Source organism: Salvelinus namaycush, chromosome 39 (genome assembly GCF_016432855.1).
Source record: "Salvelinus namaycush isolate Seneca chromosome 39, SaNama_1.0, whole genome shotgun sequence".
In the NCBI taxonomy this organism is placed as follows: domain Eukaryota; kingdom Metazoa; phylum Chordata; class Actinopteri; order Salmoniformes; family Salmonidae; genus Salvelinus; species Salvelinus namaycush.
Genome location: NC_052345.1, coordinates 14,172,018 through 14,195,509, shown reverse-complemented (window position 1 = coordinate 14,195,509; position 23,492 = coordinate 14,172,018). Strand labels below are relative to the sequence as shown.

Genomic DNA, 23,492 nt, shown 5'->3' with positions numbered 1-23,492 from the left:
ATCACTATTCTGAGCTTTTTGAGCTATTCTAGGTGGAAATATATCTAAAGAGTTATAAGGTGTTTCATTAAAGTCTCCAGCTATTATAAGCCATACATTTGTGTACTTGTTTTGCAGCTCAGTAAGCTTATCAGTCTTATTTGAGGTAAGAGTTGTACCTATATGTAGCAGTGTGATGTTGTTCCCCTAGATTACGCACCAAATTGCACACAAGGACCAATTCAAATAGGCCAGGTCAAGAGGGGATGTTAATAATTTGATAATAATAATAATAATTCAGTGTATTTTTTTATTTAATTACAGCTGCATAGCTAATGTTTTTATTTGGTGTACAAACACTTTTTCATACCAATATTGTACATACATGTGATTGTAAAAGTTTTGTATATTTTGGTTTGGCCCATCGCGGGTTATCTGTATTCCCACACCCTTTTATCGTTTACTTTTGCCTGACCCTCGGCTAGAAAGGTATGTTGTCCTTGGCTCCGAAACTGTTTAATATACAACCGTCATAAGGTTATACAATGTACTGTTTTGCAACCATAAGTTTGTTATAGTGTGGACAGTGTAGGAATTTATGTTAACAAGTTTCACAGAGCTCACTGACTGGGGTATCTGTTGTAAGTTGTGAGTACTTGTGACAGTGGTTGAGTGAGTGTCCATGTGCTCGCGCAGATGCCCGAGAGCTGTGACTGCGCCAATGGTAACATGTGTGTTGTCTCTTCGTGTGCAGGTATGTCTTTTATTTTGTCAGAATTATGTTCTGTATAGTTCTACTTGTATGGTGTGCTGTTGTGCAGCGAGGGTGTGCACGCAGCACCTGTTAATTCCTTTTGGCGCTCTTTTGCCTGACCCTCGGCTAGCAAGGTGCCCGAGAGCTGTGACTGCGCCAAGGGTAATATGTGTGTTGTCTCTTCGTGTGCAGGGCAAATAAAAATATTTCAACGAGCAGACCGTCAGTTGTGGCAGCGTCCTAATTAAAATTACACAACGCAGAATGAACCACGCTACATATACACATTGCATATAATAAAAAAAACTCTTATCTAGTTTGGAGATCAATATAACCCATCTTTGGACATACAAGACTTTGGACATACAAGAAATATCACCTCTAAACTTATGAAGCAATATCATAGTACCAGCTGATTGGTAAGACCCGTGACTATAATAAACAGTATTTCCCCATTGTGATTTCCAAAAACTAGAATCTGAATCGCAGGAGTGAGTCTTCTAGAGTAGAATGAAATCTGCATTAGTGTTTACAAAATACATTTTTAAAAAGTGGTTTTCTTTTAGTTATGGTTCGTAAACCCCTGCCATTTAGCGATACAATATTTAGTGCATTGAATTCAATGCGACCTGTGCTTTGGCGAAAACATATATGTGGCGCGTGACCGGAAGTTGTAGCACTGCTGATGCTACCACCACCAAGTGCTACCGTTCCCCCATGAATCCAAAGCTGTAAACAGGTATTTCAATTTATCTTGACAATTGTGTTATCCCAAGTTGCAGAGAGAGTCTTGCTATATATACGCTTTATATCATGCAAAAGGCAATGTTTAATTAGCTTGACGAACAAAAACACACGCCGCTGGTGAGAGATTTGCTAGCCACTCATCCCAATGTTTACAAATGTCCCCCTAAGCAAGTGTGGCTGACTAGTGACAGTGACAGCTAGCTAGCTAGACCATGTGCAACTGAATCATAGAGGTAGACTGCTTATAGAGACACAAACACATTTCTTATGACCAGCCAAAACAAAACATTTAGCTACATGTGTACTGTAACTAGCTAGTACAGAACTGTGTTGTAGGCTATGTGAACTCACCCTTAAAAGCCCAATCTGTTTGACGAGCTTAACACAGGTAGGCCTGGTTGAAGTCAACTGCAAGTGTTGCTGACAGATTTGATCAGACAGGTTGAAAAACGAATTACAGAAGTAGTATAGATATCTGCAATGTTTATAAACTTTTCCCTAGATGCTTGGAGAATGGGGAGAGGTGTGGTGGCTGGTTTTGGCCCCAGTGAGTTATTCTCTGGCCTGTGCCACACGGACACCCTTGACCCGTTCCCAGTGTGGCGGGATGGAGCCATCAGCCCCTGTTTTAACCAGCTGGTTCTGGGAGCCCTGGCTCACGCTGTAGTGGCCGTCTTCAGTGCCTGCTACCTGAGTGCTCAGAGGTAATGTTAGGTCACACAGTCAGGCCCCTCACAAAATCACAAGGCATAGGCTAGAACATTCTGGCCACTATTAATCCTACAGCACATACAGTAGTATGCGATACAGACCCACATATTGTACCTAGGTAAAATTAAGATGTTTGATTTCTACCTCCAGAACAGTAAGTTCATGTCTGTACTGGATCCCATTCTGTAGATTGGCATCTTTATCAGTTTTTATATCTAGCCAGGCCATATTTCAGACAGTTCATCGACCATTTTATCTTTTTGCACTACACAGATGCAGCCTCCTCCGGTCCTCTCCCCCGTGTGGTTGGAGCCTCAGGGTGGCCTCGGCCCTGCTGGTGACCCTGCTCTTCGTGGTGGACTTGGTCCTGGTGGTCCACCTCCACCGGGGGGAGATGTACCTGGACGTCCTGGCTGATGGATGTGCCGTCCTGGCATGGCTGGTCCACTTTGGGGCCCTGCTTGTCCTCCAGAGGTCCATCTATAGAAGAACCAGGGGTCCCTCTGTGTTACTACTGCTGGTCCTGTTGCCTATCCCTAACCTGGTGGTCACCCTGCTGGCTTACGCCCAGGAGGCCACCTACCTGGACCTGGCGGAGCCCCTTAAAGTGGCACGGCTGGTGTTTGCAGCCACCCGGGGACTCTCTCTCCTGGTCTACCTCCTGGCCTTCGCTGCTCCCTGCGTCGGTGAAGGGAGTTACACCTCCATGTCCGTCAATGATGCAGACAGCTTTCTCCTCATCCCAGAGAGTTCCTACCAGGACACGGGAGAGGTGGCAGAGGATGGCAGTAGCTTCATCTCCCGCCTGATGTACCTGTGGTTGAACCCTCTACTGAGGCGCGGCCGGCGTGGGGAGCTGGAGAAGCCATGCAACGTCTTTCTCCTTCCCCGGAGGCTCCGCACCAGCGCAGTGCGCCAACACTTCCTCCGCTGCTGGGAGGACTGCCAACAGGGGGCAGCAACACAGAGAGGGAACACTACACCCAGGCCTGCAAACAGGAGCCTACAGAACGGAACAAGGACTTCACCCCTTCAGGAGGAACTATCTGGTATAGCAGTGGAGGAGGTAGGACTGTTAAAAGTGTTGCACAAAGCCTTCGGACTGCGCTACTACCTGCTTGGTGTGCTGAAGCTAGTGGGCAACATGCTGAGCTTCGTGGGACCCCTGCTCCTCAGCAGCCTGGTGCACTACATGGAAGAGGAGGGGGCCCCTGTCAGCCAAGGGGCCTGGTGTGCCACGGGCCTCTTCTTCAGCACCTTCTTCTCTGCCCTCATCCGGAACATCTTTGCCTTCGAAGTCTCGAAGGTCTCACTCTCGGCGCGCGCCGCCCTCATCTCCGCCATCTACGGCAAAGCACTGCGGGTCAGCGGCGGCAGCCTGGCAGCGCGGTTCACCCTGGGCGAGGTGGTCAACTTCATGAGCACGGACACGGACCACGTGATCAACTTCTTCAACAATTTCCACGAGGTGTGGAGTATGCCCTTCCAGTTCTCCATTGCCCTCTACCTGCTCTACCTGCAGGTGGGTGTGGCCTTCCTAGGAGGACTGGGTGTGGCTCTGCTGCTGGTGCCGCTCAATAAGGTGCTGGCCTCGAAGATCATGGAGAATAACAAGCACATGCTCACACATAAGGATAGTCGTGTCAAGGTGAGAAATTCTCTATGGCTTTGACTATCTTTTACTTTTATCTTAACACCAACCATAGCAACACCTATATGAATGCTATTATTTTTATTGTTTAGAGCAGTACTATGAAGTAGTAATTACAACATAAAACTTCTATAGCTTTTATATTAAAAGTCTTCGATGTCAAGCTGCGAAACTGCTTGCAGACGTTTCACCTAAAGATGTGAACTCAACAATGTCGTCTGTCTGCCCTGTCCTTGCCTTCCAGCTAATGACAGAGGTCCTCTTTGGAATACGAGTCATCAAGTTCTACAACTGGGAGGCCTACTTTGCCCAGAAGATAGCAGGTTGTCGGAGGCAAGAGCTATCCCACCTCAAGGCCATTAAGTACCTGGATGCTGTGTGCGTGTACACCTGGGGATCTCTACCCGTAGTCATATCTATCATCACCTTCGTCACATACATGCTGCTCGGCCATGAGCTCACTGCAGCCACGGTAGGCATGGTCCATATTTCATTTTGTGAAACTAGAGTGCCTCATCCGATAGTAGTTACCATTTAAAAGTGAGCAAAATATTTTGCAATCAATCTGTTCCAATGTCCTCACTAGCAATACCACCTTGTATGAAGTAATGTTTCGGATGGAACATTCCAAGTGGTAGCTATGCTAGAATGGACATTGAAACAGACATACTAACTATTGAAAGACCTACTAACTGATACCCAGGAACACAATGATGATGTGGGTGCATGAGACTAATTCGAATAGGGACACTTTCCCTCCTCCATTGCAGGTGTTCACCACTCTGGCTCTAGTGGGCATGCTGATCATCCCCCTCAACAGCTTCCCCTGGGTCCTCAACGGCATCCTGGTGGCCAAGGTGTCCCTGGACCGCATCCAATGCTTCCTCAAGCTTCCCAACCAGGACCTCGATGCATACTTCAGTCATGGTAGGTGTGTGTGTGTGTGCTCAGCATAAATAAAGTACATTTTGCTTGTACATACATTATTAATTAATACATGTGCAATAACTGTGTATGAAAGTGAGATATGCAAATATGTGTATGAATGTTTTTCATTGACTTTGTGGCTCCAACTTACAGTGGCCCCTGAGGACCCCCAGGACACCATTGTGATGAGTCAGGGCATATTCTCATGGCAGGGGCCTGGGGGGCCAGACCACCCCACAAGCTCTGATACTGAATCCCCCAAAGGAAGTCTGATGCTCCATAGCCTCAACCTATCCATCACTAAGGTGTGTACCCTGCATCACAAACTATGTAACCTATACAGCTTGGAAATCATGGGGTCTACCATCTTATCACAGCAAAGATGTATCTTTTTCTTGTCCGCCAGGGATCCCTAGTTGTTGTGGTAGGCAAGGTGGGCTGTGGGAAGAGCTCCTTACTGGCAGCCATCACTGGAGAACTCAACAGGTAGTGCTCATCGCCTCATTTACTAAGCTTACAAAGCTCAAGTAAATTTGTTTTGTTGGTTTATTTCAATGATCTTTTTGGATCTATCATTGAATTATTACTTCACTCTGTAGGCGTGGAGGTGATGTATACGTCCAGGGCAGGGAGGATGGGTTTGGTTTAGCCGCTCAGGAGCCGTGGATCCAGCATGCAACAGTTCGGGACAACATCCTGTTTGGGAAGGACTACAACAGTTCTTTCTACCAAGCCGTGGTGGAGGCCTGTGCGCTCACAGACGACCTCAATGTGAGACTCCCCTCTCTTTTTCACTCTCTTTATCTGTTTCTCTCTCTCTGCTTCAATCTCTCTTATCCTCATAGACAACCTCAATGCTAGCTTTATCCCTTGTTCCATTTTATTTTGGCCCAGTCCAAACTTTACTTGACCAACCTCTAATATATTTGTTATATATCCAATGAATGTTATAAACAGGAATTCCAAACTCGGTGCATTTGAAAATATTTGACTGAATTGTCTTGTTTGTCCAGGTTCTGCCTAATGGGGACAGGACCGAGGTGGGAGAGAACGGAGTTACTCTGAGTGGAGGACAGAAAGTTCGCCTGGCCTTGGCCAGAGCTGTTTACATGGTAAGAGTCCTCACCAGAATCCATGGTAACACAACAGCCATCTAGAAAAGACAGAGACTGTGTTTCAGTGAATCTCCAACTTTATTTAACAAGCAAGCTTTTGCCAGGTTAGAAGTATGGATAGCAGAAAACATTCAATAATTTGCTTTTTGTATTGAATGTCAATCTCTCTTTTAAACAAACAAGGAGAAAGACATTTTCCTCCTGGATGATCCACTGGCAGCAGTAGACTCTGACGTTGCCCATCACCTCATGGAGAGATGCATCATGGGGATCCTCAGGAGCAAGACCAGAATCCTTTGCACCCACCGCATAGAGTTTGTGGACAAAGCTGATGTGGTGATTCTCATGGACAATGGAACAATTATTAAAACGGGTAGTGAACTCTGGCCTTACGTTCTTCAATTGATAATGGAATAATGAATTACTTTTCTGTGTAAACGCATATGTCTGAATAAACGCTATGTCCTTCTCATTCGTTTTAAATAGGTACACCTGAAGAGGTCCTTCCTTTGGTAGAAGCAGTGCCCAAGAACCGGAAGAATGACAGTAATGCAAAGGTGAAAGGTACCAGTAGTCGTTAATGTCTCTTAGCATTGTGTTTTGGAATATATTGCTTGCAACACAGAGCTAATATCACTGATGCAGAGGAATGAAAGTCCATTTGATTATTTTCTACACGTTGTTGAATTGAGTGATGGACTACTCTATGGAAAAATTGGCAGGTGTTTTTATTTGCGTTCTGACTTGAATCAGATGTTATTGAGCGAGAGGAGGAGCAGGGTCCGTCCAATGAGCTGTTTGCAGAGGTGGAGTCTTCACTGTCAAGGGAGGAGCAGAAGGCGGTGGGTGGGCTGGCCTGGAAGGTTTACCACACCTACTGGAGAGCGGTAGGAGGGGCCTTGGCTGTCTCCATCTTGCTGTCCCTACTCCTCATGCAAGGTACAGCGACCACCTGGTGCCGTAATATGACATCACACTTCTGTTGCCTTTGCTGGCTTGTTTATGTATTTTACATTTTGCTGTCTCTGTCCCTCAGCCTCTAAGAATGTGTCTGACTGGTGGCTGTCCCACTGGATCTCTAACCTGAAGAACAATGGTTCCGCCCAGAGTGTTCTCATGCCTGCCTACAGCTCACCACACCTGCTGCTATTCTCTCCTGGAGGACTAATGTAAGTTAGATAGAGGTTGTTACAACGTTGAGACTGATACACTGGATAAGATTCAATTACTCAGAATGTGCAGTGTCATTCCTCTTATATAATCCACTGTTAGGTTCTAAATAACACGGCAAAAACTGATGGACAACTATAAAAGCTCAAACCAAGTTTATTCACCCAAAGGGTCGAACAGCTGAACAGACAAGAACAGCACGAGTTTCCCCCAGCACGAGTATATATACCCCAATTTGGGTGTTGTATCCTCCTTCTCTCTAAACATGACATCTTTATTGCTAGGCAGGAAGTTAAGTGATGCGGGCAATAAACAGTTCCTTCTCCCTTAATCTGACCTGACCTCTGCCCCACATTCCTCACTAAACCACATCTCTCCACCCTTATCAGTGACTGCAACGGTGTGATTGCCTCTCCTTTACTCAGTACATTCCAAGCTTAATTGCCTCCACCATATACATTCCTCCTACAGACAACCATTTACTTCTGGTGTAGAAACCAGACTATGGCACTCAATATTTCAAGTTTAGGAGTCAGAACCCATCACCACTTATGACTCCACACTGCTTTAAGTCACACTTAGGTACTCTACATTGATATTACAGAGCATCTAAATCTTTTAGATTGTGCAGTAAAAGAATTAGGTGTCAAATCGCAGAGACATCCATGATGCAGCACACATGCATGACAAGATTTATTCAAATGTGTGTTTTCTCCCCTTATCTCCAGGTACCCTGTCAATATTATGGAAACGACAGCTTTCGCCAACATGAGCTCGGAGGTGAAGTTCTATCTGACAGTTTACGGTTCCATTGCGGGTGCTAACACGGTCTTCACCGCCTTCCGAGCCTTCCTCTTTGCCTTTGGAGGCATCCGTGCAGCATCGGTCATCCACAACAGACTGCTGGACACAGTCCTCAAGGTTGAGCGTTTTCTGTTCAGTTGACCCCTCGGGAAACTGGTTTAGTCATGATCATGGTCATGGTTTTGATCATGCAAAAGCAGTATTTTACATTTATAGCATAATTATGATTTTTCTGAAAAATTCTCATGGTTCAACTCATGCTGTGAGAGCAGTGGAGGCTGCTGAGGGGAGGATGGCTCATAGTAATGGCTGGAATGGTGTCAATGGAATGGTATAATACATATCAAAGACGTGGTTTCCACGTGGTTGATAACACTCCATTGACTCCATTCCAACCATTATCCATTCCAGCCTCTACTGTGTGAGTTGATGTTCTATAGATAATTTACAGTGTACTTGTTTTGTCCAAACATTCCTAGTGTTGGATACTGTTTCTAAAAAATAAATGTTTTATACATTTTGTAGTATTTATTTTAAAGGTATATTTTTTGTACATAAACAAAAATGCTTTATTGGATAGAGGTGAGACAGTGGGAAAGATAGTTTTAGTCTGAAAAGGCATTGGTCCGGATTCGAACCCATGCTGCAGCCATATATGTGATCTGAAGGCAGTGGTTCAGACTGCTAGACTACCTAAATCCACATGTTTGTAGTGTTTACTGTTTACATTGCCATGATAGAGTACAAACACACCTAACTAACCCTCACCTGCCTCTCTATATCAATCCAGGCTACAGTTACCTTCTTCGACACTACACCGCTGGGCCGCGTCCTTAACCGCTTCTCCTCCGACCTGTACAGCGTGGATGACACTCTCCCTTTCTTCCTCAACATCCTGCTGACTAACATCTTCGGCATGCTGGGCATGCTGGTAGTGATGAGCTACGGCTTGCCCTGGTTCCTAGTGGCCCTGCTGCCCCTGGGCCTGCTCTACCACTGCACACAGCGCTTCTACCGACACACATCCAGAGACCTGAAGCGTCTGTGCAGCCTCACCCTCTCGCCAGTGTATTCGCATTTCTCTGAGACGCTGAGCGGCCTAGGTACCATCCGAGCAAGCTCCAGTGCCTCCAGGTGAGGACAGTAAAGTTAGAATGAGGAATTTATATTTTGGACCCACCTAGATCTGTGGTTACCAACCTTGATTTGGCTAGTTGAATCAGGGGTGTTGGCCAAAACATAGTTTTTTTTTGGAAGGAGGTTCATGTTCTTTGTCTGTTGTGGCTCTAGATTCGAGGAGGAGAACGAGCGGCGTCTGGAGCAGAACCAGCGCTGTCTGTTCCTTAGCAATGCCGCCATGCAGTGGCTGGACATCCGCCTGCAGATGATCGGCGTTGTCGTGGTGACGGGCATCAGCGTGATCGCTGTCGTCCAGCACCAGTTCAAATCCATCGACCCAGGTGAGCAGCCAGCTAGCATGTTAGCATGTGTCCCATAGTCAGCACAGGTTTATCACAACAGGCCTTGACTCAGATTACACTGCTGATGTCTACTAGTTGTTGAGGCTGCTGTAGAGGAGAATCTAGAAATAGTATCAGTACATGTACTCTGAATATACAAAACATTAAGAACACCTTCTCTTTCCATGACGTAGACTGACCAGGTGAATCCAGGTGTTAGCTATGATCCCTTATTAATGTCACTTGTTAAATGAACTTCGATCAGTGTTGATGAAGGGGAGGAGACAGGTTTAAGAAGGATTTTTAAGCCTTGAGAAAATTGAGGCATGGATTGTGTATGTGTGCCATTCGGAGGGTGAATGGGCAAGACAAAATATTTAAGTGCCTTTTGAACAGGGTATGGTAGTAGGTGCCAGGCGCACCGTTTGTGTCAAGAACTGCAACGCTGCTGGGTTTTTCTACGCGCAACAGTTTCCTGTGTGTATCAAGAATGGTCCACCGCCCAAAGGACATCCAGCCAACTTGACACAACTGTGGAAAGCATTGGAGTCAACATGGGCCAGCATCCCTGTGGAATGCTTTCGACACCTTGTAGAGTCCATGCCCCGACGAATTGAGGCGGTTCTGAGGCCAATATTCTTTTGTATAGAGTATACTCAGTGTATGTCTTGTTTGCTGTGCCTAGGCCTTAATAATAACTGTTTGTTCTATGGTTGTTCTCCCTGCCAGGTCTGGTGGGTCTGTCCCTGTCCTATGCTCTGTCCATCACAGGCCTGCTGTCAAGCCTCATCTTCAACTTTACCCAGACAGAGATGCAGCTGGTGAGTGTGGAGCGCACCGAGGAGTACTCCACCACCCTGCCCACTGAGCCACAACACAGCAACCCACAGGTGAGGAGTCCTGTGAGGACGTGTGTCTTATAGCATGCCACTCAGTTGCACCTCATTGAGGAGGTTTCATAATTCCTTTTTTTCAATGTCAGAAGTGTACGCCACTCTGTAGACCTTTTAGAAGGTTATGTGGCAGGTTTTCAGTGGTTGTCTTCATGAGGTGTTGGATAGGTGTTATTTCTAAAATTACTAAATCTATTTGTTCAAGTTCTTTGGGTCTTTTAGCCTGGTCAGTTACTTCTTACTGAAGTGGCCATTCAGGGGAATAGAAAACAAGTAAGTTTGTTAAATGACTGAGGACCCATCTACTTCCGTTCTTACCATAGGTGCCCACCTCGTGGCCGGAGCAGGGTTGGGTGGAGTTCCGTGGGGCCGTGCTGTCCTACAGAGAGGGGCTGCCCAACGCCCTGGACGGGGTGAGCCTGGTGGTCCGGCCTGGGGAGAAGGTGGGGGTGGTAGGCCGGACGGGCTCAGGCAAGTCGACCCTGTTCCTGGCCCTCTTCCGCATGGTGGAGCTGAACCAGGGTCAGATCTTACTGGATGGAGTGGACACTAGACAGGTGGGACTGGCCCAGCTCAGGTGAGAGAATTAAGAAATGATGGTGGTGATATGATGATAATGGATTTTAATGTTTTTTTTTTGGTACTTTTCAAACTGCTAGACTCAACATTATTGTGTACTTGGATGATGATGGTGATCTGTGCATCTGTAATAAAAGCTCTTTATAGGTGACGACATTCATCGAGCACGTCTGCTTATTTTGAACTACAAAAAAAATCGATGACTCTAGAGTAGTTGACGGATCCATTTTTTTACACTGTATTTGTGGCTCCCCCTTCAGGTCCAAACTGGCCATCATCCCCCAGGACCCGTTTCTGTTCAGCGGGACAGTGAGGGAGAACCTGGACCCACGTGGACGTCACCCTGACCCCCATCTACTGGAGGCCCTGGAACACTGTCACCTCAGCCCTGTCATCAACCGCATCGGTGAGAGAGAGGGAGGGTGGGAGAGAAAGAGAGGATTGAGAACAGTAGAGGGAGATTGAGATGGTGATAGAAGGGAGATGATGAAAAATCATGCAAATGAGAGGGTGATATAGCAGATGAGAAATAGGAAGAGTAGTTGAATTAAACAGACAAACAGAATGAGAGAACAATGGAGAGAAGAGGGGTATCAAACAGGGATAAAAGTTATGACACAGAGATCATATGACATTAATAGGGATTCTATATGTAATCTATGCATCTAAACTCAGCAAAAAAAGAAACGGCCCTTTTTCAGGACCCTGTCTTTCAAAGATAATTTGTAAAAATCCAAATAACTTCAGAGATCTTCATTGTAAAAGGTTTAAACACTGTTTCCCTTGCTTGTTCAATGAACCATAAAGAACCATGAACAATTAATGAGCATGCACCTGTGGAACGGTCGTTAAGACACTAACAGCTTACAGACGGTAGGCAATTAAGGTCACAGTTATGAAAACTTAATACACTAAAGAAGCCTTTCTACTGACTCTGAAAAACACCAAAAGAAAGATGCCCAGGGTCCCTGCTCATCTGTGTGAACGTGCCTTAGGCATGCTGCAAGGAGGCATGAGGACTGCAGATGTGGCCAGGGCAATAAAATGCAATGTTCGTACTGTGAGACGCCTAAGACAGCTCTACAGGGAGACAGGAGAGACAGTGGCAGACCACGTGTAAGAACACCTGCACAGGATCGGTACATCCGAACATCACACCTGCGGGACAGGTATGGGACAGGTACAGGATGGCAACAACAACTGCCCGAGTTACACCAGGAACTCACAATCCCTTCATCAGTGCTCAGACTGTCCGCAATAGGCTGGACTGATGGCTTGTAGGCATGTTGTAAAGGCAGGTCCTCACCAGACATCACCGGCAACAGCGTCGCCTATGGGCACAAACCCACCGTCGGTGGATCAGACAGCAGACAGGACTGGCAAAAAGTGCTCTTCACTGACGAGTCACGGTTTTGTCTCACCAGGGGTGATGGTCGGATTCGCGTTTATCGTTGAAGGAATGAGCGTTACACCGAGGCCTGTACTCTGGAGCGGGATCGATTTGGAGGTGGAGGGTCCGTCATGGTCTGGAGCGGTGTGTCACAGCATCATCGGACTGAGCTTGTTGTAATTGCAGGCAATCTCAACGCTGTGTGTTACAGGGAAGACATCCTCCTCCCTCATGTGGTACCCTTTCTGCAGGCTCATCCTGACATGACCCTCCAGCATGACAATGCCACCACGCACAGAACGAGCAGTATGGCTGATTTCCTGCAAGACAGGAATGTCAGTGTTCTGCCATGGCTAGCGAAGAGCCCAGATCTCAATCCCATTGAGCACGTCTGAGGCCTGTTGGATCGGAGGGTGAGGGCCATTCCCCCCAGAAATGTCCGGGAACTTGCAGGTGCCTTGGTGGAAGAGTGGGGTAACATCTCACAGCAAGAACTGGCAAATCTGGTGCAGTCCATGAGGAGGAGATGCACTGCAGTACTTAGTATCTGGTGTGGCCACCAGCTGCATTGACTATTACTTTTGATTTTGACCCCACCCCTTTGTTCAGGGATACATTATTCAATTTCTGTTAGTCACATGTCTGTGGAACTTGTTCAGTTTATGTCTCAGTTGTTGAATCTTATGTTCATACAAATATTTACACATGTTAAGTTTGCTGAAAACAAACGCAGTTGACATTGAGAGGACGTTTCTTTTTTTGCTGAGTTTATATGTCATTCTATGATTAGACTAGGGCTGTTAGGGTGAACGTATTACTGCCACACCGGCAGTCACTTGCCAGGACCGCAGTCAAATTCCACGTAACCGTTTAGTCATGGTAACTAGGCTCCAAGCTCTGATGCTGCTGATGATCACTAGTAGCCTACCAAACTAGCTAACTGCCTGGTACTCAGCACTCTATTGTCCTTCTAATCAATCTGACATCAATGCAAACGTAATCGATGAGATGATGTTGCGCAACTTTTCTATAGGCTATGCAATTGCGGGAGAAAACAGTGTTTTGATGGGATCCTCTTTTTAGTAGAGGCCATCAGCTTTCAATAGGCTAGGCTTTCCTAATATTAAACACATTGCTTCATTTTAAAACAGAAGTATAGCCTACCTGGCTGGCATTAAAATGAACCACGCAAAAACTCCATTCGCTATTTAAGCGCATCGATTGCATGTATTTTTTTCCCCTGCCCCTGTTCCGAGACAGGTCCATGATAACGGTCCATTCTAAGTGAAAACTAATTTCACACACATTATTTAGTATATGTAAAGACAAGATTAAATCAAGAATAGTCTGATGGGTGACAATATTAGCCCTACACTTGTGAATGATCCCACTTGTGTGCATTAAGGCAAGAAACAACTCATGTAGCCTAGCCCATAGGCCTATATGTTTTGATAAGGTTTGAATCACAACTAAAGTGGCCAAATAACTTCTTAAAATTTAGGCACATTAATCCGTTTTTACAACCGGTGTAGAGCCTAACGTACATACATAGGCAGTGCGTGAGTTTCACATTTGGGGAAGATCATTTTCACCATTAAAAATGCACCATTTATAATAAAGAATTACATGCATAATCGCATTTATGGTCACTTTTTGGAATGGCGTTTTCCTGCTAATTGATTGCATTTTGGAACATTCGTGCTTATAACCTACTGCCGTGTACGTATTGCTGTGCTTATAATGTGAATAGCCCAATAGCTTATCAACATTTTAAGCTAAATGTTCAGATCTGTTGCATCAGCCTCATTGCTTTTAAAAGGTTTTTTATTTTCTAATAAATTTGCTAAAAACCTGTTTTCGCTTTGTCATTATGGGGTATTGTGTGTAAATTGAGGATCCAAATTAATTTAAGCCATTTTAGAATAAGGCTGTAACATAACAAAATGTGGAAAAAGTGAAGGGGTCTGAATACTTTCCGAATGCACTGTATATTCAGACCAAGCGCACAACCGCCACTGGCCGCAAAAGGCATTTTTTTTTTTAAGGGGGCATTACAGCCACACTAGCGGGATGCCACCGGGAAATTTTAGGCATTATCAAGTGCTTGTCAAATTGTGAATGTGAGACTGATTAAGTGTGTGCTGCCTGTGCAAGAAACAAAGCAGAGCTCATGCCTTTCATGCAACTTTTTTCAAATCATCATTAGTCGCATCTTGCAGCCTTAAAAAGTATTAAAAATCAAAACATATAGCCCAACGTTTGTATCACAACTAAAGTTTCCTGTTTCTTTGTTAACCCCTCAACACAGAATAGCCACATGTGCGCACTCCCTTAGAAATCGTTTGGAGAAAACATCCTTTCTATTTTATTCAGCTATGTTCAATTGAATTCTTCATACTATAAAATAATACCACGGAATTCTAAGCAAATCTTGTCTGCTAAATGAACTAGTGTAGCCCACAGCCATATGGCATAGCCAGATCAGGGCCTAACATAACGACAACTCAGAGTATGCTATTCTGTTCTTCTGAAACAGACTACATTTTCTTAATATCATGTTTCTTTAGACCTGTCTAAAATAAATAATGGATTTATTGTGATGGTGAAGGTTATATTACATAGATGTATTAGAACATGTAGAGGTTCCAAAGGTCTGCATCGGTGTGGAAGCCAGGAGATGCCAAATGTGTTTGTTAATTAACGGTCAATTACTGTGAGACCGGCAGTTATTTGTTTTAAAATCACAAAATGTCATGACAGCCCTAGATTAGACCCATTTTTAAAAAAAACGTGGTATGTCCCATACGGTAAGAAATTAATTCTACTTTCACCCCTGGTATCAAACCAAGTGAGAGTGAAAGAACAAGGAAGTAAAGGAGAGTGAGAAAGGAAGAGAGTGAAGGTAGTAATTAGTTCATGTTTGTGTCTAAGAGTTTGGTCAGGTGGCCTCACTAACCTCTGAGTGTATTTGTGTATCTTAGGTGGTCTTGGTGCTGAGGTGGGAGAGCGGGGTAAGTCTCTCTCTCTGGGACAGAGACAGCTGCTGTGTCTGGCCAGGGCTCTGCTGACTGAAGCTAATGTAAGAACCAGCCCACACCATCCATCCGTATCGATTACTAACATGGCTTTGAATTCAACCATCCATACCAATTACTAACATGGCTTTGAATTCTCAACCATCCGTATCAATTACAGACATGGCTTTGAATTCAACCATCCATATCAATTACAGACATGGCTTTGAATTCAACCATCCATATCAATTACAGACATGGCTTTGAATTCAACCATCCATATCAATTACTAGCATGGCTTTTTTTCTCAACCATTGTTTCCTCTATAGATTCTGTGCATTGACGAAGCTACAGCCAGCGTTGACCAAAAGACTGATAAACTGCTACAGCAGACAATCAGAGAGAAGTTTCAAGACAAGACCGTCCTCACCATTGCCCATAGGTAAATTATTCAGTGAACACAACTTTACATAATGATCTTAAGTGCTTTAGTAGACATTTATACTGAATTATACATAACTTAAGTTTTCATGGTACATTTATAACGTAATTTGATGTCCTAGTTTAAAAAGTGACACCTTGATTTTCTCTGTCACCAGAATCAACACCATCATGGACTCAGACAGGGTGCTGGTGATGGATTCTGGGAAGGTGGTGGAGTTTGACACCCCTGCTGATCTGTGCCAAAGAGACGACTCTATTTTCTGCAAGCTGGTTGGTGGGAGGGGAGAGTGAGAAGAGAAGCGATCAGAGGACTAATGGCCATGGGAAATGTCAATGGGGATCTCTCTCTGTTTCCCCACAGGAGGCCAGTGGTGGTCAGACTCTGTGGACCAACCAACCACCCGTCCAATGGAGGTGGTAGAAGTTGGCCCTATAATAATTACTGGTCCAGGGTTAGATTTGTTTTTCATCCCCATGATCATTAAGGTTAGGATTTGGTGTAGGGTAATTTGATCCTAGATCTGTAGTTAAGGGCGGCGACTTCTGCCTTGAGGCCCACCGACTGACATTTGACCTGAGAGAGATCTGCAAGGTCTGAATAGTCCAAGGTCTGATTATTCTTTTACTACATTTTAGGAAGTCGGGTTAATTTTCTAACCTGGGCGTCATGTGGAATTTCTCTGCTTTTTATTCGGAAACACGTTAATGTGGTACGAAAGAACTGACGATGTGTCAGTAGCACAGAGGTTCTGAAGAATCAATGAATAAGCACTTTAATTGCTTTTGTATGAAGGGAGTATTTTATAGCACTATAATGGATTTTGACTGAAAAGTTGTCTTCCTAGAGCAAGTCAGTCATTCACTTTGCAGCATCGTCAATCATTTATGAATGTCTGAGATTTCTCTTGCACCTGGTCTATTGGCAGTATTAGTAATAGCTAATAAGAGCGCACATTAATGGACATGCTTCACATAGATAAAATGCATGTTTACACACTGTTTGCTGTACGGACGTACTACAGACGAATAGACTTTGTGATAAATAAAGACAATTTAAAGTTACTCTTTTTCTATTTGTTTACCATTCACACAGAGCACATTTGTTTGGAAGCTCCTCACAATGTTGTTACGTCTGATTTCAAGCCATTCTGTAGTAGAACTACTGTATATCAGTCATTTGAGTATGTTTCTGTTTTGTAATACACTGTAAGAGAGAACAACTCAGGGAGAATCGCCTTTACATGCAGCGTTTTCAGTAGTGGTCAGTACTCATGTACAGTAATATGAAGGTGTAATAAAATGGCTGCACTGATTTTACAAATTTCTTGTCACCTTTTTTATTTATTGGGTTTGCCTGAAGATCATTGGGATAATCTTCATAATTAGTCATTATATTTATATGTTTTACACATCCCATGTTATTGTTTTGTTGAGTTTGGGTTTATCAAAATGTCAGTATGATTACATAATTGTCATTAATGGTAATTGGAAGGAGTAGCCCCACCTTTAAAGGTATGGTTACATAGTAAGAATGTTATGTCTCATAAATCAGTTCTATTTGAGTCTTAATCCCTAGATCATGCCACACCTTCATTGTTGTGTCTTATAATTACCATGAGTCATGAATGAACGCCTAGCTGCCCCTCCCTTGAAACAAGACAACTTTTTGGCACACCTCTGCATTTTTGTTATATTAACTGACAATTCTTTTTTTTCACCTGTCTTGGTGTGTCAGAGAAAGACAGAGCACTCTCCATCTCACAGTTCCAGGTTTCAGTGTTCACCCTGCCTACCTGGACTGGAGAATGTATGTGACGGTTTGTGGCTGGGAAGGGATGCTGAAGATGGAACCAGTTTGTCTTGCTTTGGGGAGGGTATGTTTTCACTGAGTGAGGCACCTGGAAGGCATGCCGAAGGTGGAACCAGTTTGTCTGCTTTGGGGAGGGTATGCTTTCGCTGAGTGAGGCAAGGGGTAGGCAGTCCTACAGGAGTACCGAACAGCATGGACTGCTAACACTGTCACAACTTTCTCACATCGGTGGTAAAACTCCTCGGTGGCGGAGTAACAAGAAACTGCACGGTCAGAACAACCCAATGGAGACTAAGGTAAGATTTTGATTTGTTGTCAATTTACATTTTGAAACTTTTGCTGAAGTACTCCATCCAGACGATATAGTGCCATGTACTATTGTAGTGTTTACAAAGTCCACAACGATGTATTTGTAAGGGTCAGTACAACTGAATGCATTCAACTGAAATGTGTCTTCCGCATATAACCCAACGCCTCTGAATCAGAGAGGTGCGGGGGGCTGACTTGGAGAAAATCTCAGTCAGCCTCTAATCTCTTACAGCTCTGCACAATGTGAATGAATGTCAAATAATAGGAATTATTTGAACAGTAATTGTCAATAACGTGCCATGTTTCATGAAATATGATTGCAGCTTTTAGCTTACTGTCCACTTTTCTTTGAGTGTGTATACAAGTAACTGACAAAATAAAGGAAACACCAACATAAAGTGTCTTAATAGGGTGTTGGGCCACCAGAACCACAACAGCTTCAATGCACCTTGGCATAGATTCTACAAGTGTCTGGAACTCTGTTGGAAGGATGCGACACCAGTTTTCCACGGGAAATTCCATCATTTGGTGTTTTGTTGATGTTGGTGTAAAATGCTATCTCAGGTGCCACTCCATGGCATTTGGTTTTCATTGTTTTCATGCTCATCAAACCATTCAGTGACCACTCGTGCTCTGTGGATGGGGGCATTGGCATCTTATGGGTGCGTAGCCAAAATGGGGGGGTAGCCAAAATAATGGCCAAACTAATGGCCTGCAAAGCAGACTTTGTTTATTTATTTATTCAAGTGTTTCAATTATTTTGGCAGTTACCTGTAGTTATTGTTGAGCGTGTGGCATAATTACATTCAATCTCTGCTCCTGAATTAAAGTTATTCCATTCAAAACATTAGGGTGGACTTAAAAGCAATAGGGGAATACTGAAACATCGTTTAATAAGTCTGAGTGATTAATATTTGTACATATTCATGTTTTGGATGTACAGTATTTGATGAAGTTAATGATGATGATGATGATAATTGTGGAACAAATTATTGTTCTTAGAGCAGCAGTCTCGCTAAGCTTGTGACACAAATCACTTACAGGACTTGAAAGAACATACTGGAAGCGATCGTTTACAAATCGCTTTATTTGAGCCCCTGCCACGGCAAGCTTTTCATAATAGAAACTGATGGGTGTGGTCATTTCTGAGTTTACACCCGACTATAGTACACTTATATATCTATATCTCTGGACAAACTTGTTCCTGTTGTTCCCTCCATGTCCCAAGGCCATACCTCAAATACCTCAAATGGGCAGCTACCTGGGTGTCAACCATCTGCCAATTTACATATGTAAACAGGTTATCAATCCCCAATAGCCGCCCTTTAGTTATGGTTTCAGCTGATTTAGTGTTTTATGTTCAAAGGGGTAACATGAGCTGTGGCATTATTGTCTAATTATGTTCTTTCTTTGCATTTGATACTCTTGAAGGCTATGAAAGTATGATGCTGTATTTAGACCTATATGATTTGAATATTATAGCATGAAACCAAGTTGAGCATTTCTTTTCAACTGACTCTTCCCTCAACAGATTTAGACAGAAGAGCTTTTCATAAAGAATCATGGTATGTGAAATAATTCATCCATCAGCCATAATGATAGTAATAACAAGCATATTCCAACACAATAAGCTAAGCAACAGGAAATTGACTTTTTGAAATACACCTATGCCTCAGCATTACTTTCTAGAAGTGTATGCCATTTAAAACGTCTATTTTAAAAAGTTATTGTATTATAGATTTGTAAATTATTGTAAATAACATGTATTTTTAAGTTTAATGTTCATTGTTGGCATTTGATGTTTGGGTTATTGAAACATGACCAACGCTGAGGCCACACGCCTGTCTGCACATTTCTTATAACTATGTTTGTATGTCTGCTTTTAGCCTGGTGTCCGCAGCGGGAAGAGGCTCTCTGATGGGCTGATGCTGGAGGAATCAGAGAAAGGACAATTGGTCGTTTCCAGTGTTGTCGATGGCTCATTGGCCAATCAGGGGCTGAAAGAAGGTATGACTTTTGAGTCTCTTATTTAATAAATAAAAAATGTTGTTGAGTCTCAAAGCTCCCAAAAAACAAAAAAACTGGAGCTTTCACTTTTGGAATTTTTCTCAGACATTTGTGCATCAATAAAATACATAGCTGTTTTTAAGGACACATTTAGAATCATTGCCATTTTCAGTCACCATGCTTTAACTGTGTTTCACTTTGAGAAATGTTTTTTTTTTTCAGGAGATGAAATTGTGGGTGCCACAATCAACTTTGACCAACTTTCGAAAGACGATGTGTTGAAAATCCTGAAGTTGATGGATGATAATGGATTTGATGAGAAGGTTCAAGTTCTGACGAAAAATAATTTGCACAAGAGTATGGGGACCTTGGACAGCATCAAAGCACCAGAGGAGGTTTGTGGAATACATTTAAAGTTAAACAGAATTAGCTGAATAACAAATAAAGTACATTTTCACAAGGTTGTTAGATCAATTATATCCATTGTTCTTGGATTGCCTTCTCTTTGCAGATGTTGAACGATTCCTATAACAGACTCAATGCCAAAATAAAGAAGTTCATGAAGGAGGACAGCTCTGGACAACCTACAGCTTCTAGGGAAAGAGGCTCTCCTAACAGACAGGTACCGAGACCTCTCTGGGTCAAGCCTGATGTCAGAGGAACAGACTCTACAGTGACTCTCGATGCTCCTGGTGGAGAACTTTCGTTGCCTAATGCCAACATGAGTACAACGGATTTCTCCCTAGCTCAATTGAATGGGTCTATAGAGGCTGATCCTGATGTCAATATCTCCGATTTACCTTCAGTAGACCTTAAAGGTTCCAAAATAGATCTAGAATTGCCAAATTCAGACATTGGCATCCCATCTGGGAAGATCAAAAAACCAAGTCTTGGTATGGCTGACTTTGCTATGTCTGGACCAAGATTTAGGAATCCAGACCTGGACCTCTCAGCGGATGAGATGTGTGTATCAGACGTCAGTTTGCCTGACCTCAGTACTTCAGATATTGACATACCCTCAGGTAAATTCAAACTAACGAAACCACATGCAGAACTCAAAGCTCCTGATTTCGATGTGGATGCCCCCTCTGGTAAACTGAAGATGCCCAAATTTGATGCTGATGTAAAAGCACCAAAGCTAATTCTCAAAGCTCCCAAGATAAAAGGTGGACTTGATGCACCTGACTTGGATTTACCCAAAGTCGACCTGAAATCACCTAAATTAGATGTAAACACTCCAGGTATTGACATTGATTCACCCACAGGGAAATTGAAAATGCCCAAATTGAAAATGTCAACATTTGGAATGAAGGGGCCACATATTGACAAAGATGGAGATATAGAGGGACCAGACCTGAATTTGTCATCTCCCAAACTCAAGGGTCCCAAAGCAGACCTCAACATTCCAGATGCTGATATTGACAGTCCATTAGGAAAATTAAAAATGCCAACTTTCAAGATGCCACATTTAGGTTCCTCTAGACCAAAGGTTAAGGGGCCTGACTTGGATCTTTCAGCCCCCAAGTTTAAAGGTGGGATTGATGCCCCTGACATGGATTTACCAGACATGGACCTCAAAGCCCCTAAATTAGATGTAAACACTCCAGATATTGACATAGATTCACCCACAGGGAAATTCAAAATGCCAACTTTCAAGATGCCAGATTTAGGTTCCTCTGGACCAAAGGTTAAGGGGCCTGACTTGGATCTTTCAGCCCCCAAGTTTAAAGGGGGAATCAGTCCCCCAGATCTGAATCTGCCAGATCTCAAAGGCCCCAAACTAGGCCTAAATGCACCAGATGTAAACTGTAATATGCCCTCAGGTAAAGTCAAAGTACCTACATTGAAGAAACCAAAGGTTGATCTGAATGCTCCTGACCTGGACGTTAACGGCCCCTCTGGTAAACTGAAAATGCCCAAATTTGGGCTGTCTGGTACATTGCCAAAATCCACAAAACTGAATCTCAAAGCTCCAAAGATAAAGGGGGGAATTGATTCCTCAGATCTGAATTTTCCAGATGCTGATCTCAAAGCCCCTAAACTAGATGTGAATACCCCGGATCTTGACATCAGTGCATCCTCTGGGAAATTCAAAATGCCCAAATTCAAAATGTCTAAATTCAGAGGCCTAAAAAGACCAGATGTTGACATTGATGGAGACTTAGAGGGTGCAGATATAGATATCAATGCCCCCACAGCTAACCTCAAAGGTCCCAAAACAGGTCTAAAAATGCCAGATTTGAAGATGCCTGGTTTCGGGCTATCTGGGCCAAATGTAGATGAACCTGACTATGACTTACCTGATATTGATCTCTCAGCCCCAAAGCTAAAAGGGGGCATCAATCCCCCAGATTTGAAACTACCTAAAGGTAAAATCAAAGGCCTAAAACTAGACCTCAATGATCCAGATTTGGATGTTGACGCTCCCTCAGGAAAACTGAAAATGCCCAAATTTGGACTCTCAGGCACTATGCCAAAAGGATCAAATCTGGACTTAAATGCAGGTGCGAAATCACCAAAGTTCAGTCTAAATATGCCAAAGATAAAAGGTGGGATTGATGCGCCTGACATGGATTTACCAGACATGGACCTCAAAGCCCCTAAATTAGATGTAAACACTCCAGATATTGACATCGATTCACCCACAGGGAAATTGAAAATGCCCAAATTGAAAATGTCAACATTTGGAATGAAGGGGCCACATATTGACAAAGATGGAGATATAGAGGGACCAGACCTGAACTTGTCATCTCCCAAACTCAAGGGTCCCAAAGCAAACCTCAACATTCCAGATGCTGATATTGACAGTCCATCAGGAAAATTCAAAATGCCAACTTTCAAGATGCCACATTTAGGTTCCTCTGGGCCAAAGGTTAAGGGGCCTGGCTGGGATCTTTCAGCCCCCAAGTTTAAAGCTGGGATTGATGCCCCTGACATGGATTTACCAGACATGGACCTCAAAGCCCCTAAATTAGATGTAAACACTCCAGATATTGACATTGATTCACCCACAGGGAAATTGAAAATGCCCAAATTGAAAATGTCAACATTTGGAATGAAGGGGCCACATATTGACAAAGATGGAGATATAGAGGGACCAGACCTGAACTTGTCATCTCCCAAACTCAAGGGTCCCAAAGCAAACCTCAACATTCCAGATGCTGATACTGGCCGTCCATCAGGAAAATTCAAAATGCCAACTTTCAAGATGCCACATTTAGGTTCCTCTGGACCAAAGGTTAAGGGGCCTGGCTGGGATCTTTCAGCCCCCAAGTTTAAAGCTGGGATTGATGCCCCTGACATGGATTTACCAGACATGGACCTCAAAGCCCCTAAATTAGATGTAAACACTCCAGATATTGACATTGATTCACCCACAGGGAAATTGAAAATGCCCAAATTGAAAATGTCAACATTTGGAATGAAGGGGCCACATATTGACAAAGATGGAGATATAGAGGGACCAGACCTGAACTTGTCATCTCCCAAACTCAAGGGTCCCAAAGCAAACCTCAACATTCCAGATGCTGATATTGGCCGTCCATCAGGAAAATTCAAAATGCCAACTTTCAAGATGCCACATTTAGGTTCCTCTGGACCAAAGGTTAAGGGGCCTGACTTGGATCTTTCAGCCCCCAAGTTTAAAGGGGGAATCAGTCCCCTAGACCCGAATCTGCCAGATCTCAAAGGCCCCAAACTAGGCCTAAATGCACCAGATGTAAACTGTA

At 43.7% G+C, this 23,492-nt stretch overlaps 1 protein-coding gene across 1 annotated transcript; it reads left to right on the top strand.

Moving 5' to 3' along the window:
- The first annotated feature begins 1,412 nt into the window (after positions 1 to 1,412).
- Positions 1,413 to 16,959, top strand: LOC120032568 (multidrug resistance-associated protein 7-like). Its single transcript, XM_038978708.1, has 22 exons — positions 1,413 to 1,472; positions 1,983 to 2,184; positions 2,465 to 3,839; positions 4,087 to 4,314; positions 4,613 to 4,769; positions 4,923 to 5,074; positions 5,176 to 5,255; positions 5,369 to 5,540; positions 5,783 to 5,881; positions 6,068 to 6,257; positions 6,371 to 6,448; positions 6,638 to 6,823; positions 6,921 to 7,053; positions 7,783 to 7,975; positions 8,649 to 8,992; positions 9,149 to 9,318; positions 10,048 to 10,208; positions 10,535 to 10,788; positions 11,051 to 11,196; positions 15,162 to 15,259; positions 15,524 to 15,636; positions 15,794 to 16,959. The coding sequence occupies exons 2-22, from the start codon at positions 1,994 to 1,996 to the stop codon at positions 15,927 to 15,929; spliced, it is 4,656 nt and encodes a 1,551-aa protein (XP_038834636.1). The 5' UTR covers positions 1,413 to 1,472; positions 1,983 to 1,993; the 3' UTR covers positions 15,930 to 16,959.
- Positions 16,960 to 23,492: the final 6,533 nt, after the last annotated feature.